Source organism: Melozone crissalis, unplaced genomic scaffold (genome assembly GCF_028551555.1).
Source record: "Melozone crissalis strain CALT ecotype California unplaced genomic scaffold, PUWL_Pcris_2 ptg000018l_1, whole genome shotgun sequence".
In the NCBI taxonomy this organism is placed as follows: domain Eukaryota; kingdom Metazoa; phylum Chordata; class Aves; order Passeriformes; family Passerellidae; genus Melozone; species Melozone crissalis.
The window spans coordinates 21,044,756-21,063,067 of record NW_026535796.1 but is presented as its reverse complement, the minus strand read 5'-3'; the positions used below and the strand labels follow the sequence as shown (position 1 = coordinate 21,063,067).

The following is an 18,312-nucleotide window of genomic DNA, read 5'->3' as shown; positions in this document are numbered from 1 at the left end:
GGTTCCCATATGTTTTTTCACAGATTCTTATTTCAGAAGGCTGAATTTGATGATTGTTGAGAAATGTGTTAAATGAAGCATACTAGATTGACCATCTGCTGCAGTTCTTTCTCCCTTCTCTTTTTTTTTTTTTTGTAGAAATAACTTAAAAGACATCTTAAACATATCAGTTCCTCTCTTCTGTAGCTGGCCACTACCTGCCATTTTTTTGATAGACACATTTGGCCATTCTAAGCAATTATGTAATAAACCATTGTAAAATAGCCATTAGGTGATGGTTATTTAATAAAAGCAGCAAATATTTTTCTATTAGAATGCACAAATATTTATTTCTGCTGTATCTTCTAGCATATGTATTTCAAAAGGTGCTGTGTATTGTAGCCCTCTTTGAGGAACTGAATATGTCTGAAGACTACTTGCGTTGTTTAACTCTGTGTAAATCTAGTGGTTTTATGTGCATGATAGTATTTTTAAGTCTTCTTTCACATAGGTTTTTCCTCCTGTATGCAAAACATTCTCCTGATGAAAACTATTAAAAAACACCCCTGTTTTTATCTTGCAAAGTTTTAAGTAGAGCTGTCAGTGCTTTTTATCAGTGTTTTGTGTTTGCTTATCACTTACTAGTTTAATTTAATGAACCTAAATGTATATTTTTATCAAATACTGTAATCTGCAAATGTTTGTTTGAAATAGGTGGTGTGCTGATCCAGTGGTGTTAAGTTGTTTGAAAGGGAAAAGCATTGCAATAAGGTAAGCTTGTTGTTGTTTTTTTCTTCTGATTTTGACTTAAAACACTTGAAAGAATGAAATGCTTATTGTGGGCAAGTCAGAGACTTCATGTTTTATTCCTTCTGCCCTACTGCTAGAAGTACATTTCTCTTTAAATCTCTTGTTTATTATTCCTCATACATTGACTCTTTATTGAGATTGTACAACATTGTTAGACAAGTAATCTGTCCTGCTGTAGGAAAGACCAATAGCTAAATGAAATAGGAAATGTCTTCATACATGTATGTTATATGTGAAATTTAAGTTCAGCACCTTTGCTGGAATGTAGAAATGTTGAAACTCCCATGTGGAGCATCTCATTTGGGATTCTGGGACTGAAGAATTGCTCTAGAATTGTAGACTTTTGCAGAAATGACCAAAAGCTTAGCAGGAGTTTGTGGTTATTTAGTCCATTGTTTGCTTTGATCTTTATTATTCTCATAATACTTCTATTCCACTTACCCAGGTATCCTAGGAAAAGAAATCATTTAATAGAGCTTCCTGAAGACTACAGTTGCCTTCTGAATCAAGCCTCTCAGTTTAGGTAACATGTGGCATATTTAGTTGCTTTCTTAGGTGTTTTGTCGCTTTTAGTGAATTTTATATTCTTGCAGTTACTGTAACTGGTATTGAAAGAATACAGAAATTATTTTGTAGTGAGGGCATTGTTATGGTTATACTGACCTATACTAGCACCTATTCATTTTAAATGTGAAACACAACAGCTTGCTAAATGAAGTCACTTGTGTTTGATAAGGCAGCATATAAAATTTTTATAGCTTAGTCTGCTGGTCACTTTTCTCCTGCAGAATGTGCATTTGGTTTGGCCATAAGCCCAAAAATTATTTTTGCACTGGACACAACAAGCTCAGATGATGGCACTGTTTTTTGCCAAGAAGTGTGAATCATAGGATAATTGAGGTCAGAAGGGACTTCTGTTGATCATCTAGTTCAATCTCCTACTCAAAGGAGATATCTTGCAGATAATTATTTCAAACAGTGTGAAAATACAACATGAGGAGGCAGATATGTTATTTGGTTGTGATACAATATGTCTTAGGCTTTTGTTTGATTGTGATTTGGGGTTTTAAATTGGTTGGATAGGTCTTTTTGGGGTTTTCTTAAGGAACATTAACCTTTAGTTAAAATTTCTTTTAAAGTTTTGGTTTCTGCTGTGACATGCTGGTTACGCTTCTTTTAGATGCCCACGGTCTTCTGATGATGAACAAAAGCACCCAGTATTGTGTTTATTCTGTGGGGCAATGCTGTGTTCCCAGAACACTTGCTGTCAGGAGCTGGTGAATGGGGAGGAGCTGGGAGCCTGTACTTCTCATGCTCTTCAATGTGGAGCTGGAGTCTGCATGTTTCTCAAGTAAGTAGCCAGAAGTCACAACATTGTCAAAGCATTTGATTCTTTTTGTCTGAGATAAAGAAACAATACTTTGACATAAATTATAGCTCACCGGAAAGGGAAGATCCTGATTGGAGTTGTATTTTAAATGTAGCTATTCTTTTCTTTAAGAATCAGGGAATGCAAAGTTGTCCTCATTGAAGGTAAAACCAGGGGCTGCTTATATCCTGCACCCTATTTGGATGAATATGGAGAAACAGATCCAGGTCTGAAGTAAGTAAATGCCTGACTTCCTACCTCTCCATTTTTATCTTTTTTTCCTTCTTATACTCATTGGACAACACATTCTTCTGGCTAGTGTGTACAACACTGTATGTAATGCATATCTTGACCTGGGGAACTGATGGCAGTTTCCAGTCAGAAGTGGGTAGTTTATAATGAGAAAATACACTTTTTTAGTACTGTTAAACTTTCTTACTTGTCTCAAGAATGCTTTTATGCATTTCATCAGAAACATATGAGAACTGCCATTGCTGAAATATCATCACAGAAATGGCAGTCATTGCTTGTCACAAGTAGAGATATTTTTGCATTTCCGATAGACTTGTTTGGAATTTAATTAGTATTTAATTAGTCTAGAGTTAATGTTAGCCTATTAATTGGACAGTTTGTCAGTTGCTATTCTGATATGCTAACTGGTTGTTCTCTTTTCCTCTGAAGAAGAGGAAATCCCCTGCACTTGTGTCAGGAGCGTTACCGGAAGCTCCATCTGCTGTGGCAGCAGCACTGCATCATAGAGGAGATTGCCAGGAGCCAAGAAACAAATCAGATCTTCTTTGGATTCAACTGGCAGCTGCTCTGAGTCTCTTGATTTTAGGGAAAACTCTGACCTGTGGCAATGCTTTGGAAAAGGAAAGGAAGGTGGCAGTAAAAATATCTACTCAAGTGGTTTCTGTAGTTCAGACAATTAATTGATGGATTCTCTAGGTTGGATGTATCACTGATAACAGTGATTCATTGAAACAGAAACTCGTATCACATATTTTTCTCTTTTTTCCTTTCCAAAAAAAGGAAAATCACATTCTGTAATTATTACTGAACCAGAAATATTTCCATTTTTTTCAGAAGTTCAGATTGTTTTATGTGTTTTCATGAGGACAGTTCCCAAATGCTGTTTTTCAGAGCACAGACCACACTTGTCTCTTCCATGACTTGAGAACATATGTAAATGGTGTTGCCAAGAAAAAGCCTCCTTTACCTTCTTCCTGGGTTCTTTTCCCAAGCTTAGTGAAGCTTTAAATAGATCGAGATCATATTGGAGTGGAAGTGGTGCAAGGTCTTTAGTCACCTGCAGCAACCGGCAAAATAAAAAATAAATTTTACAGAAAAAGCTTGTATTCAGATATACCTTGGGATTTAATGAAGAGTTTTCATTGATGAATTCTTTAAAAGTGTGGAATAGAAAGTGCATGGAGGGATAACCATCTTGCTTGTTGCATCAAAAAATTAAGTCTGTGCTTTTTGCATTGCCAGAACTGCACTTTATCTAATGAAATTATCCTCCATTAGTGTATATCATAAGAGGTCTGGGGCTTCACCATTTGCCTAGGTTATGGTTAGTTTTACTTCTTTTACAGTTTATCTTCTGAGGCCTTCCCCAAGAATCGAAAGAGAAAATACTGCAGGTATGTAGTTGCGGTGTAGCTCTGTAAGCTACCGAGCCAGAGACCTCAGTGAAGTAAACAGCCTTCAAAGCTGTCACTGGACTTAAATCAAGGCCCAAAACCAGCAAGTTTTAGAATCAGAAATAAGTTTGCCCTTATCTAAGGGATTTTCCACTCGTTATCCTCTGTCACTGTTGTTTGAGCATGTTTTGGAGTCTGCATAAATGAAATTGTGTGTTTTGGGAGGCATGTTCAGTGGTTCAGTGCCAGGTAGACCAGAAAAGGGAAGAAAAGGTGGCTAAATCTGTCTCTTTGCCCTTCAGTAGTTAATAGCACATTGTGATTGAACTCTCTCTCAGTGATATGTGATTGTGCTTCAGTTCTAAATGTTTGTTGCTCTGTTTTCTGAATTTCAGCCATAATATACATGAGAGAATTTGTAATGTGATGGATACAAACTCTTTCACATGGAAATGGCATCTCCTGAGAAAGTTTGAAGTTGTCACTATCCTTCATTTCCCTGCCCCTTTGCTATTTGTAGATTCTTTGGTGCCATTTAAATTAGGCTTTCAAGGGGACTTTTTCAAATTAATGTCTGAATGTTTTTGTGTGATTTCTTTTTTGTTTTCTTTCCCCACAATTACGTGAGAGATAGTAGAATCACAATTAATGATTTAGATTTAAATACCATTCTTCTGGGTTTTTTAAAAATGTTTTTTGAGTATGTATGTATGAGTGCACTGCACAGCACCATAATGAATCTAAATATGGAATACCAATGATCTCAAGCATTGTTCTGGTTTCAAATACTTTTTAAAAACTTCTGCTGTAATCCTTCCCCAGTGATATAAAAAGTTGGCTTTGATATATTTTCCAGGTATTCTCTTTCTTGAAATTAAGACCGTTCTCCTTATTTTGATTCTGTCAGATTTTAAACCTGAATATTAAACTCTTAGAAGCCAAATGGTAATGCTGTTAGTCTTCTCTAAAACATGTTTGAAACACATACTGAGTTTAGAACAGTTGTCATGAAAACTTGCATGCGCTGGTGATTTTTATATCATCAAAACACTGCTTACAAACAAAAATACTGAATTAAGACTGGCAAATGCCTCATTGGTACCAAACCTGTATTCTCTTACTGTTTCCCTCTGATATTTACATATTCAGTTATCACGACCTTTCAGTTATCTTGCACTTCACTGATACAAAATTTCCATTATCCAGTATACAGTGAGATCACTTTATTTTGTTTTCTGTCTGAACTGTAGTATACAAGGACAGGAGCTGATAAGAGCAAGTGAGCTTCTTTAAAGCTCTGGACATCTCTTTGTAGTTAAAGAAGTGGGAGAGGAAAGTTGAGTCTACATTTGCACATACTAATTTAGCAAATGGGCTCCCCTATAGTTCACTGACTAGCGTGGTCATCTTTCATTTCATAAATTACTATGCAGTTTTGTTCACTGTGAGTATAATCTGTATTTAGTGACTGCAAGATGCTTATGCCACTTATTTCTGTTCCATCCAAGCTGACAGAAGTTATTTGATAATGCACATACTGGTATCTTAAATTGCAAAAATGTAAATTTGAAACTTGTATAATGTTCTTGTGCTTTTGAAATAAAATATCTTGTATATGTATATTTAAAAAAAAAGGAAATAAAGTAACTTCTTGTAGATTATTCAGTTTTTATTTGGAGGACCTTTGGCACCGCACAGTTCATTTTACCAAGTGTGTTATAGTGGTGTCTGTCAGTATGGGAAAGGAGAAGAGCTGGAAAATGGTTGGTAAACTATCAGTTATCCATGTAGGCTGTATCTTGGTCATACTGTAAGGAATGATAGGATGCCTTTTCTTATGTAAAGATACGCTCCACGTGAAACCTGTCCTAGTATTTTACAGATGCAAATTCCTACACTGTCTACATAAATTTCTAAAAGAAGTTAAAAGTACAGAATTTAATATTTATATGCCCTGAAACTGATCTAGTTGAGTGCATCTGGTTTTGTATCTTCTTGAATAACTGGCTGTACTGTTTGGCAGATACTTAGTCTCTAGAAAGGGAAACTTTATGGTGCTGGCCTCATGTGCTGTGTGATACATACTTTAAAAAAAAAAATGACTTATTATAGACCTAAGCAAGCAGTCAAGACATCTTTTACACAGATATGGCCAGTACTTCTTGCTCTTAAAGTTACAGGCTGCTGGTTGTCATCATGTTCTCACCGCTTTGTTCAAGCTTTGGGCACCATTTGGGTGTTAATGATGTTGCTCTTTATGCTTATTCTCAGTAAATGGTTTTTAAGAACTGATTTCCTGAAAAGGTGAAAGGTAGAGGTAGATAGGTTGAAGTCTACTAACAAAAATTTTCTGAAGAAAATTAGAAGAGGAATCCTGTTAATTAAGGGAAAAAAGAAAAGACACAGCAGTATTTCTTGTGTAATAAAAATCTCAATATATAAAGTTATGTAGAGGAGTATTTTCACTATTATATGCTCTGCATTATGGTTGAAATCCACTTATTTTCTAGACAACAACCTTGAATAATCTCCAATGTAAACTATTCAAATTCATAATACAGCATCTATGCTGTTACTTAGATTCTTCTAACCTATTACTTGACAAGGTGTTCAAAGATTTTATCAAAAATAGAAGTAGTTTAATTTCTGTGGCACAATCTCTTCTCTTTGTTTTTATCAGTGTTTTCCAGGTAGGCTAAATTGGAAGGTTCATACAGGAAAAAATGGCTAATAATGAAAATCGACTTCCTTACATGTGTCTCAAATCTAGTTGTTTCTAATCCTAGCTACATTTCTCTGAAGTTGGTTTCAGTACAGTCAAAATCGTTCGCAAAAGTGAAGTTATGTAAAGGAAATTTACATTGAAGGAGAGCAAGCTGAAATTCCAAGAGGTGATATATATGTGGTTTTGTGTAACCATGAGTAAGAGACCAGGTACAGAGTTAAACATGAGACATTGAAATGGGACCTGACTTTTGTTTTTCCTGTTCATGAGATCAGTGTCAAAAAGGAGTATAGTTTGTGCTGTATAAGTACAGGTTGTCAAACAACAAAGTCCTTGCTGTATTTGTGAAGATGTGTTGTTAGCCTTTCTCAGAAGACTGCAGAACTTTATCTCCTCCTTAATTGTGCCTGAAATTTAATATTGGCCTCTTTGGGTACAAGAATTGAGATGTTCATCCCAAGGTGATGAAGATCTGCTTGAACTAGTTCATTCAAGGTCCTGCTTGAACTATGTTCATTTTAACAAAATCCTAGATGTGCTGCATGTTTATATTTCTTACTATTTTTTCTCTGTGATCAACATAGAGCAAGTGTTTTCAGTGGCAATGCGCAAGCTTTTAAGGAAGAGCATAGTACATGCAGTTTCTAAAGAAACTCTCATTGTGCCTTCATCAGAAACTGAACATTACAGTGTTTATTTTATTTTTTAAATTAATAACTTGATAAAGAAGACAGTTTTATGCATAGGTAAGTTCCTTACTCTGGAATTTTCTGTATTGTTATAAATTTTGGCTGGATTAGGCATTAGTAACAAATAGGATAACAAGTGTCCCCTGAATCGTATTTATTTCTGTATCTGAGCAGATGCCCTGGCTTAAAGGCTTGGCTCACTAATGCCATCTCTGTCTTTATGAATTACGGAGAGTTAAAGATGGAGTCTGTGCTGCTGCCTGAGTTTGTTTCCTTGATCCAGTGCCTCTGGTGTTAAATACTACAGGAAACCTAAATGGTCATGACAGGTGCTAGAAAGGAAGCTGGGATATGTAGGGTGTAGCACTTCCATGTTCTGAGGAAATAAAGAAGAAAGTATTTATTAACAAAAGTAAATTTTATCCTGATACTGTGAAGTGAGCTATTATCTTTTTGTAATGTATCCCTATCGGTGGAGACTCTGAATGCCTAGACAGGATAGAAATTAGCAGTCTAATGACTTAGTGATTACTGGTAATAGGTCAGACGAAGACTGTTGCCTGTGAGATGTATGCTGAAAGTAAGCTAATTTCAAAACCAGTCACATTCCACTGCTGCAGTTTGGGGCAGTTAGCTGAGAGACAAAGTTTAATGTGCTAAATGCTGCTTAATCTTTTACGGTCAAATGTGTTTTGTTCATATGCAAGTAAATTAGCTATGTGGGGGCTAGAGAAAATGTATAGCTGGATACTTACACCTCTGCTCTTTGTGGTAATGTGTTACAGCTGCTGCTGGATGGCATTTTTTTGTCTTGACAGAGATGCTGAGGCTGGCTCATCAGTTCACTCTTCCTTCCAAATCTGTTTTTTCAGAGCAGACTCTTGACAAACCCATTAACTAGAAAGCTATCAAATGAGTAAGCTTACGGTTCTTATAATTCTACAAGCTTTAGTTATTGAGGTCTAGGACTGTTGTACCAAAATAGAATAAAATTGTCTTGAGGAAGTGACTGCTATTGACTGACACAGATGACACTTGGCATACTTATCTGAAAAAAATTACACTGCATTTAAAGAAAAACATGCAAAATCTGATTAGTTAGCAATTCAAGGAGTGTCTTTTCCCTGATCTCTCAAGGAACCACAACTTTCTGCATTCATTCTTTTCCAGCCTGTATCATCAGCTAATTATAGAGCTGCTGGTAAGTACTTCTGGCTTCCAGAAATGGCTGAAGGAATTACACACCAGTTAAGTTTTAATCACCCACTGGGCAAAGTGATTGCAATGAAGACAAGAAGTAGGCATACAGGTAAGTGCAGTGCAAAGGGGAGAATTAACAGTTCTTGTAGAAAGAAGTCTCAGTTTATAAATCTAGTTCTTTGAAGGGGTTTTAACATACTTAAGTGTAGGCCTATCATGTTAGGCAGTGAAGGAATTACAGTTGAAATTATGGTCATGCACATAGACTCCTGGAATTACACTACAGATTATTGCATTGCACAATTTATTTACAATATATCCTTATAGTATAATTTTTGCTTTTTCTCATGGGATACAACAATATTTAGGTAGAGAAATTTTTACTGTTATTTTGCACAGTTTCAAAAGCAGGAATGGTTTTATTTAAAATATTTCAGTGATAAAATTTTGTTTACTTGATTATGTAAAGAATGCACTCACAGCAGTAACGTGCAAAATATTTCATTTGGTCTTTCCACCTCTGTTTTTTATTGGTACTTTTCTCCTGCTGACTATTAATGATCAGTTACAGTCCTAGGGCATCCTATAACTTCAGGTGTTTTGTGCATTGAAGGCTTTCACTCCATGCATTGACAGAGCTCCTGAGGACTGTAGCAGGGACATGATGTGCAAGCTGTCAGTCTGTCTGCCTTCATTGATTACAAACCTCTTACCTTCCCACCCCTGGATCAGTGTGCTAAGTACTTTTGAAACTAGGAGCTTTCAAGCATCTAGGATCATCAGCTTTTGTTTCATAGAAAGTATCTACTTGATTTTAAACTTGTGCTAGTTGGAAGTTTAAATACCCCTGCACAAGCCAGCAGTTTTCTTAAGCAGAGAACTCCTCTCAGTTGTACTCTGACTTTCAGGGAAGTGGGGCAACTAGCATTCTCTAAACTATTGGAGGGGAAAGTGAAAAGGTACTTCAGACATTTTGGGAAAAACAAGTGAAATACTTTTGTGGTAACTTTTATTGATTTCACCTGAATTTCATATACATGGTGGATTCTTGTAGGCTGTCATATATGTATATTTTTGTTAAAATTTCCCCTTTCCTAACTTGCACCAGCAGAATCTTCACTTCAGGTTTTGTCTTCTTTTTTATAAATAAGCTTTTTATCCAGTGCAATAATTTCTTTTGGGATTTCCCTGCTCCTGAGATTTTATAGGTGTAATGACATCTTTGGTTCCTAGTCAACTAATCTGTATGTTTGTACTTGTAGACTCACCTTGTCTGAAATATTTGCTTGTGCATAATGATTATTGTGATGCATTCAGACCATGATAGAAGTCTCTAAGTAAAGTAGAGAAAGTGGGGGAGATTCCAGAAATTTCTTGCAGTGTTGAGAATCAGGAATTTTACAAGTAAAAACACATCCATACAAAGAAGTATCAGCATTTTTGGAGCTGTCACCAGTCTGGTTTGTTCAATTTACTAGTTTTTCTACTTTTTTTTCCCCACCAGATAAAATCTGGTGACTGTAGGACTGTAATAGAGCAAAGCTACACTTTTGATGCCATTTCTTGGAAGATTTGCCTACCTAGCTGCAGGGATAGATTTTGTTGTAATATTAGTTTTGTCACAGTCTGTGTTTTGAACATTAATGTTGGGGTCGTTCATGCCTGAGACAGTGGAGATCTGGTTGGCTTTGCCGAGATTCTTAATGATGTTGATGTTGTATTTGGCAGTTTCCACAAAACTATTTTCTAGTAACCAACCATCTGATTCACCCTCCAGATCTCCTAGCAGGAGGACATTCTTCATGGCTGTCTGCAGGTACCGGACACCAATGAGTACAGAGAGCTGTAAGAAACAGTTCATGGTTAAACAGCTGAAATTGCAGCCTGTCCTATCGCTCAGTTTTCTGACTTGTGTGTTTACAGGCCTCATAACTGTGTAAAGCAGACAGACTCTTTATCCTAACAATATGTCTAACCACTTTTCCAGTTAATTACATTTTAAAAGAAAGATAGCAGGGAGAGATGGATTGATTCTCTCTTCATTCTTCAGGTAGCAATCCTCCTTGCATATAAATACCTAGAATTACTCGTGAACCTTGTAGCCTCAGAGACTGCAACTAACTGATGTCAAATGGATGATCAACTAATGGATCCATCAGTCACTAGGAAAGAAAAAATTGTAGTATGTTAATTTCAGTGGATTTTTTCTTTTCCACTGACATTGATTAAATCAATATTTCTTCCAAGGAGGTTTAATCATTCCCTTGTAAGCCATATGTGTCAAGCATGCCAAGGCATGAAAATTAAGAAGGATGGCAGAGGCTGAAGTCTAAGCTTAGGAAAAAGTTCCACTTTCATTGTTCTGTTGGAATCAGGATCAGCTTGTCAATATTTAAGGGAACACAGAGAGCTGCCTCACAGCTTTTCACATGCTTCAGGTTATTTCTGCCACCACAGCCCCTCCTAGAACTGCCTGAGAACTGTTGTGAACTACTTAAATTACAATGTTAATATTTATGTAATAAATAGAGCAATAGTCAGAAAACTAAAACATGCTAAAAAGGTAAGAAAACTGTATTGGAGCCTGTGCCATTGGGGAGTCCTTTACCCGCAGATGACAACATCCAGAGAGCTCTGCCTTATAGACGTCAGCAGGAGCACTGCAGCTTTGCAGGCATGTAGCTTGCCTGTGATGTGCTTATTTTGATTGCATAACCAGCAGCCCAATCTACTTCTAAAGGGATGATATGCTACTACTGCAAGTACTGTCTATATGGTGAAACTATGTAATATGAAAAGGAGGCTTTGAGATATTAATAAAATGCTCAATTTTAATTATAAACAAAATTAGTGCATTGAGCCAAAGACCTACTCATATTTTATATATTTCTTAAAACAGCACTCAGACCTTCTCACCAAATTTCCTTGAAGTTGTGTCACTGCATTTATCATCCTGTATCTGATCCCATAAATGCATCAGGGAAGGGATTATGCTATATTCTATTGAAAAAGCTTTATAAATTATATACATGGTTTCTGATAGTTCTCGTCCTCAACAAGATTTCCTTCTACTCTGTGGACTTTGGAAAAGTTGTCTTTGCTAAAAGAAATCCTTCAACATTCCTGATGTGCTTGTGGCCTTTATACTGGATGCTGAGGCACTTCTCATGTGTTACACTGTCATTGTTTTTCATGCTGGAGAGACAGAAGACTTATTAATCCGATAAAGACCATTTTTTTGTGAGACTTACCTCGAACAACCAAATAAGCAATGCTGCAATGCCAATGGATCTCATGATACCAGTGTAGTAATCCAGCAGGGCCTGTCTGCACCCCTTCATCCAGATATTGAGCTCCTCTGTGAGGAAATCGTAGTTGTAGTGAGCGCTGTTGTTTGTCAGCTGGTACTGGATGCAGGGCCGTGGTGAGCTGGGATTGCAGCAGCTGAAGGGGACTCCATCCACCAAGAACTTCCCGTCAACGTTGCTCTTCAGACGGCTGCAACAGGACAAAGTCTGGGCGTTACAAACCTGGTGGCAGCAGCAGGCAGTGCCTGTGATTTTAGAATAACACAACTCTGTTGCAATGTAGGCCTCTCCAACATAACAAAAGGAAAATGAGGATATGCTTTCAACTGGCAAAGTTGTTTACTGCAGGAACACTGAATATTGGATTCAAGTGTGGTGTAGGAGATGTTGCCTTTTTAGGTATCTTTGTGCTGAATACTAAAGACAATTTTTGGACTTGTTCATCTTAGTGGATATCTAATGGAAGTTATATCCCTGTAAATCCTGTATTTCACTACTTCTGGATTAATATTTCAGCATAATCATTCCATGAGAGGGATCCTAATACAAGAACAACTTTGTATGCCACAGGAAGCACTGGAAATCATCTGCTGGCCTTTTGCCACTGTACCCATTGCAAGGGCTGGTCCAGCACATGTTTTGCGACTAATTCACAAGGAAAATTCTACTTATTGTAACTTCACTTTCTGTAAATTTAAGAAATGTATTTGTTGCTAAAAATACTCATTTCCCTCCTCTATAAGATCAGGTGGAAAACAAGTGGTGAAAGAAGAAAGATAAAGGGGAATAGGAAAAAAAATTATAGGATGGGCAGAGAACACAGTCTCAAATTAACCAAGATTTTCTGGAAGATAAATGAATCTTTAGCATCTGTTTTCTTCCGAGAAAGAGATTTTCCAGAAACTGGACAGTATCTGAGTGAGAGACACACTCACACCTTGGGGAAGCAGCCTCTAAGCATGTATCTATTCTTATGCTTGGTGGAAAAGGCTGATTTCCTGAGACAGCCCTATGGGTGAAAACCATGTTCTGATTTATCAAGTCCAGGCCATTTACCCTTTGTAAGGGGACCGGAATACAGGATAGATAATTCCACTTAGATATACAGCATTCACTATTTGTCAATAGTAAATTTTCTAGTATTTTCCAAAACTTACTCATTTATTAATGTTTGCAAATAATATTTTTCTGTTCCAGTACAGCTGATCTAAATGAGAGGGAAGGAAATCATTAAAAGAAGCTCATTAGGTAAACAGAGCAGAAACACTGTGGTCCAGTCTTGACCTGGAATCTGGGACCTTCAAATGTAACACAAGTTGCTAGGAAGCTCAGTATTTGTGTCAGTGCTATGATGGCAGAAAAATTGCTTTTGTTTTATTGCTGTGAGCCCACTAAATACAACCTCCCTTTTTGTTTCTTCTTCTTTTCTTCCTCTAATTTGGATTGTAGTGGGTTTTTTTGTTTTACTTAAAATTCTCTCAAAAACATTTTCCTCAAAGTTCTTTCCAGGTAAACCAGGAAGTTCACCTGCCATTTCCTGCTCCAGTAAGGAGTGGGATAGGCATGAATTTTTCTCCATTTTCAAGTCTAGCTTTTCATTTTGTTGCCACCATATCCCTGACTGAAGTGTGTGAGCCATGTTGTGGGCATAGGCAAAACCAAGCACTGGAAGGGAAGGGAGCCAGAGAGGCACAAACTAGAGGGCTCCAATGTGGGAGGAGAAGAGAAAGTTCACAGAGGAGAGAAGACTGGCACATTGTGAAAGGGAAGATCTTACCTGGGATGGCAAAAGGCCCTCCATGTTTCAAGGTATTATATATATTTAATGACCCCAATATAGTACAGCATTTAAGATGCTTGACATACAATCTCTTCAACTCTTTTGATTTCAAGCATCAATTAAAACACTTTCTTTTGTTCTGGGAGTGGTATAAAGAGGAGTCCTTTCTACTGCCAACAGTAGCAGTTTTCAGACTTGGGTTATATCCTCCTGCCACTGTGTTTCCTCTGCTAGTGGCAAATTAAAAAAATATTTCATTTGTGTCTTGGTACTGTTGGAAGGGAAGACTTCAGTAAAAGAATTGGTGGAGCTACACATTCACTGCTATTTGCTGTTGCAATTCAAAGTAATTATGGTATTGTAAAGCAAATCTTTGCTTTTGAGCAAAGATGGTTTTTACCCAACCAAAGCAATGGTAGCATTGTACTGCTGTAACCTCATGTTGCTACCATTCCCACTGACTGTTTCCATGCCTTGTTAAATTGTGGTGTTGGCAAGAGATCTGTAGAAGAGGGTTTTGCAGGAAGGTGAAAAGTTCAGTTTTGCAAAGCTTACATGTGAGTTCACAGTATGTCAGATCTCACCTGCTTTGCCTCTTGATCTACAAACTACTGACACAGAGTACAAGTTGAAACCAAGAAAGACTTGGTTCCTTCTCCATCCTTTCAGAACATCACCAGCTGGGCTTTGCTTCCAAGTATTTCATATCAAATGTTTCACTAGTAGATTTTTGGAAGTCATGGTATAGTTTTGTTATACAGTACCAACTTGGATTTTGCCACTCAAGATAATATTAAGCAATCTACCCACAGCAAAAGACATTTACAAATTACTTTCCTCACACACATTTCACTGCCACCTTCTGCCTAAATGGGCAAAACCTAACTGACAGTGTATTCTCAAAACAATGGCAGAGCACAGAGGAGCCTTCAGAATAAAACACAACTTAATTAAAGCCCTGGGTAAAACATTACTGTTTCTGCCTCTCTCACAGAAATAAAAGGAAGTATATTTTACTTTTGACCTCACACTAAGCTACTACTCCTAAATTCCCAGGGATAGTCTTTGTTGTCATGTTGCTTTTCAGCATAGACCCAAGACTTGAAACAGCTCTGGTCAGTCTGTTCTGTGTGACACTTTCTAACTTCTCTCTCTTGAGAATGCCTGTATTGGTTTATTTCCACAGACAAGTGTCTTCTGTATACTGATGCCCTCTTGTTCCTATTCTCCTAGGTCCTGCCCTCTGGTATATTTGCAGCTCTCTATATATGCTTTGCTTATGCTGGCAGTTTCAAATTGCAAATTCTGTAAAATTAAGACCTTTGGCCTCCCTTTCTCTGGCTTTAAATTGTCACTGATTTTTGAGTTCAACAAAATGTAGCATTTACAAATGCCAGTCAAGCTCTTTCCATTTGTCTTTCCTGGGAATACGAAGCTACTATTCTCTTGACAGTGAAGACCTTTTTCAGCTTTAGAAGAATTATTACAGACTGGATTGTTTACTTTTGTAAGTTTTAGATTTTTACCTTTTCTGTAAGTATTACCACTCTTTGTGCATATAATTTCACAGTTGCTACATCATGTGAAGCACCACCAGCAGAAAGAAATGGGAGATTTCTGCTTTTTATGCAGTGTATGTGGTATTTGGCAGTTTCTCACATGTGAACGTACAGATTTGAACTTGGGATTGCAAAGTCTAATACCTTGAAGAAGAGGGGTCTTTCAGTGCTTAGAATTGACTGTGCAACGTACTGATAGTACAATCCTTTTTTTCTTACTGTTATCAGCTCACTATAAATGAAATTCAAAATTTGAGGTAGCTAATTCACCACACTGAAAAAGGAAATACATCTTTGCTTTGTTTAGCATCCCTAAAGGCTTAGCAAAGGGCAGCTTTTGATTGTGCATGTATTTAGCATATTTTGTGAGTAACCTAGTCATTCTACATTTTTTAAAATTATGATGCAAAGGTCCAGAAAAAAGGGCTTTCCAGTCCCAAAAGAGTTTTTCTTCTAGATTTTTTTGCTGTGACTGATAAATACTTACTCCAGAACCTCCTTGGAAGCCATATTCAGATACCGAGGAGAGACCCACTGAATTTCAAACCAGTCTCTAAAGCCATTGTTTCCACAGCAACGGAATCCAATTTGTAACAAATCCACTGTTTTCTTTAAGAAACATCGTCCAGGTATGTCTGTGTCTTTATAGAACTTAATGGCATCCCTCAGTCCCAGATAGAGAGACTCTTCCAGCTCGTTCCTCATGGTATAGCACATGAGAGCACCCACCAGGATGCAGAAGGTAAAACAGAAGGTACATACGATGTATGGCAGCATTACTAGTTTCCAGCGAGAGAACTTGTTTGCATCTGAGCAGTCATAGCAGATTTTGCCACCCAGAAAGTTGATGATACATGCTATGACCCCTACAGAGATCAGCATGTTGGGGACAGAGTTAATGTCCCCTTTTGCCATCACTTCATTGCGCTTCTTGATCTCTATTTTCAGAAAGAGGCCAAGACTGAAGAGAATGATCCCACTCACTACAGAAACCCAGTTGAGGATCCATAAGATCTGAGCCAATTTGTCCCTCTTGGTTTTGGTGAATTTGACTTTGAGGACAGCCATAGTCAGACACGCATTAGGAAAAGCAGCGTAGGTCAAGGGAAGCTCATAAGCTGATTAGGAGCATGGATCCAAGGCGTGCAGTGGAAATCTGAAGAAGAGGGAGAGAGATTACTGTCTGTTTGACCAGGTATTTATAGAGCCTACAAAAGAACTTCCTGTACAGCCTCACGCACTCTGAGTCCTGCCAAGGGAGTGCCCTGGTGAAATTTATTGCTTAAATTTTGTAACAATGTGAATCACTTTAAAAAAATAAGTTCTAAGGACCAGCTAGAGCAATTAAAAATAAGTGAATAGTATGAACAGAGACTCTGGATTCCTATGAATTTTTGTCAAGACCAATTTTCTGTGCAGACCTGATATCTAAAAGTGAACTGGTCTGCTACCTTTCCCTTCAGATGACTCCCAGCATCTTTCCCTTCTACTTGTTGCCTTTATTTTTTTTAACAATTACACGTATTTATTATTATTAGATTCCTGTGTTATGGTCAGGTTTCTGTTCAAAAGATGAATAAACATATATACAGCCTTCTTTTTTCTTTCCAGAAATCTTGCTTGTCTTGTTCCTTTGGCAACTCTCATTAGAGTGATTTTATATTGTAAAAACTCTGCATTATATAATTATACGGTAATTTAATTCCAGTAATACAATGGCATTTATAAACAGTAAAGTGTAATCCTGTAAATCTGGGGAAATAGAAAATATCATGCTGCTTATATATCTCTAAGTTAGTGGATGCTATTACTGAATAAAACTTGTATCAGCAAAAACAGCATGAAAAACACCTGAGCACAGACAAGCTGTACAGAAGTAGGGCTGCACTGACCCAGTAGAGGGTCCCCAGCTGCAGTGAAGCTTAGCATTGGATAAGCAGATTGTTGCAGAGTGCAGTTGGAAAAGGTAACAGAATCCCAGCATCTTCATGTGTTTACGTCAGAAGGAATCAGTTCAGTTTGTACAGGCAAGGAATAGGTTGTGTGATTCATATTAGGATATGGTTAAATATCTTCATACACTAAGATTTTAAGGCCTGTGATATCTAATTAATTCAAGTTTCATTTATTTACTCCTGCATTTACAGAGAAAACTAATTCCTCTTAAAGCTATTCAGCTCTGTGTATCTTTTGTACAATACAGAGAATAGTGTGCAAAATGCACAGTATTTTTCCTTATCAGTCTATTTCCTGAGGTGTTGAGGCCAGCAGCTTTCTGAATTTTAAAGTTCAGAAATATGGTCCTAATTGTAATGATTGTTAAGGTTGATTATTAATTATGACTGAATATTTATTGTGATCATATTGTGATAATCATATAAATGATAGACCTTACAGAAATGTCCAGAGAATAGTCATTTATAAAATTCCACCACTTGCTTCACACCATTTTTCTCCAGTACTGTTCAGACCTCATTTGAAGGGATCATGCTCTGGTGGTACAGAATTAAGCCTCCCTGAGTTCAGCTGACAGCCTGAATAAGCCTGCTAAGCCTGGAGACAGTATCTTTGATTGCTTCACCAGTTAAGCAGTTTGTGACTTGACCTTAAATAACTGTAAATGATGGCTGCTAATAGATCTATTTGCCCCTGATGCCCAGGCCTCAGAGCTCACAACAGCGAGAATCTGTTGTGAAATTTACTCATTGCTGATACACAGCTCATGTTCAATGGCCAGCACTCATGAATGCATCACTCACTGTTCATTTCTGTGAAACACATGCACATATTTGAACAATGCCTCAAAATTGTTCAGCACACATTTAGTTACAGTGTCACTGAAAACACCCTACTTGCTAAACATATTTAGTTTTACTATTTGGACAAAAGTTGTAAATGGTTCTGCTCTACTTAAAATTAATCTACTCCAGAGGCATTGTTGCTTTTGGAAGATATAGATTTGAGACTTTGTCATATTCTAGCTGTAAAGAAATTTGAAGTTGAGTTCCATCAGTGGGGATACATTCAATCTCATGGAGCTATTCCATCCCCAATTTTCAGATGCCTGATGTTTAAAAAAAGTTAAAAACCTCCGTGCAAGAAAAATTCTCCTAGTAATTCCTTGTCTCCAGAAATTCTCATGAGGTATTCTTAGCTTCCTTTGTGAATTTTTAGTATTGTTGTGGGATCATATTTCACGGAATATTGACATCTATCTTACAGTGCTACCCACACCAGCAGCATAAGA

At 37.2% G+C, this 18,312-nt stretch overlaps 2 protein-coding genes across 5 annotated transcripts in view; one reads left to right on the top strand and one right to left on the bottom strand.

The window, feature by feature from the left end:
* The window catches only part of UBR1 (ubiquitin protein ligase E3 component n-recognin 1), a 59,242-nt gene extending 56,124 nt beyond the window's left edge, over nucleotides 1-3,118 (top strand). For all 4 annotated transcript variants that reach the window (XM_054275394.1, XM_054275392.1, XM_054275393.1 and 1 more), the window contains exons 43-47: nucleotides 694-750; nucleotides 1,235-1,312; nucleotides 1,970-2,140; nucleotides 2,291-2,392; nucleotides 2,840-3,118. In XM_054275394.1, coding sequence (XP_054131369.1) covers nucleotides 694-750; nucleotides 1,235-1,312; nucleotides 1,970-2,140; nucleotides 2,291-2,392; nucleotides 2,840-2,981 — 550 coding nt within the window. In that variant the 3' untranslated portion in view covers nucleotides 2,982-3,118. The remainder of the gene's footprint in view (nucleotides 1-693; nucleotides 751-1,234; nucleotides 1,313-1,969; nucleotides 2,141-2,290; nucleotides 2,393-2,839) is intronic.
* A 6,741-nt stretch (nucleotides 3,119-9,859) lies between these two features.
* LOC128936828 (photoreceptor outer segment membrane glycoprotein 2) lies at nucleotides 9,860-16,296 on the bottom strand. The gene is made up of 3 exons (XM_054276063.1): nucleotides 15,553-16,296; nucleotides 11,670-11,916; nucleotides 9,860-10,261 (listed from the first exon to the last, which is right to left on the bottom strand). Exons 1-3 carry the CDS (start codon nucleotides 16,131-16,133, stop codon nucleotides 9,995-9,997), a joined length of 1,095 nt encoding a protein of 364 aa, XP_054132038.1. The 5' UTR covers nucleotides 16,134-16,296; the 3' UTR covers nucleotides 9,860-9,994.
* Between the last annotated feature and the right edge of the window lie 2,016 nt (nucleotides 16,297-18,312).

Excerpts from the sequence above, each read along its gene's own strand:
- LOC128936828 (XM_054276063.1), bottom strand. The coding sequence starts at position 16,133 with ATGGCTGTCCTCAAAGTCAAATTCACCAAAACCAAGAGGGACAAATTG. Across the intron at positions 11,917-15,552 it reads GCTTCCAAGGAGGTTCTGGA|CCGTCTGAAGAGCAACGTTG; the intron begins GTAAGTATTTAT and ends GTCCTGTTGCAG. Across the intron at positions 10,262-11,669 it reads TGCTTATTTGGTTGTTCGAG|CTCTCTGTACTCATTGGTGT; the intron begins GTAAGTCTCACA and ends TGTTTCTTACAG.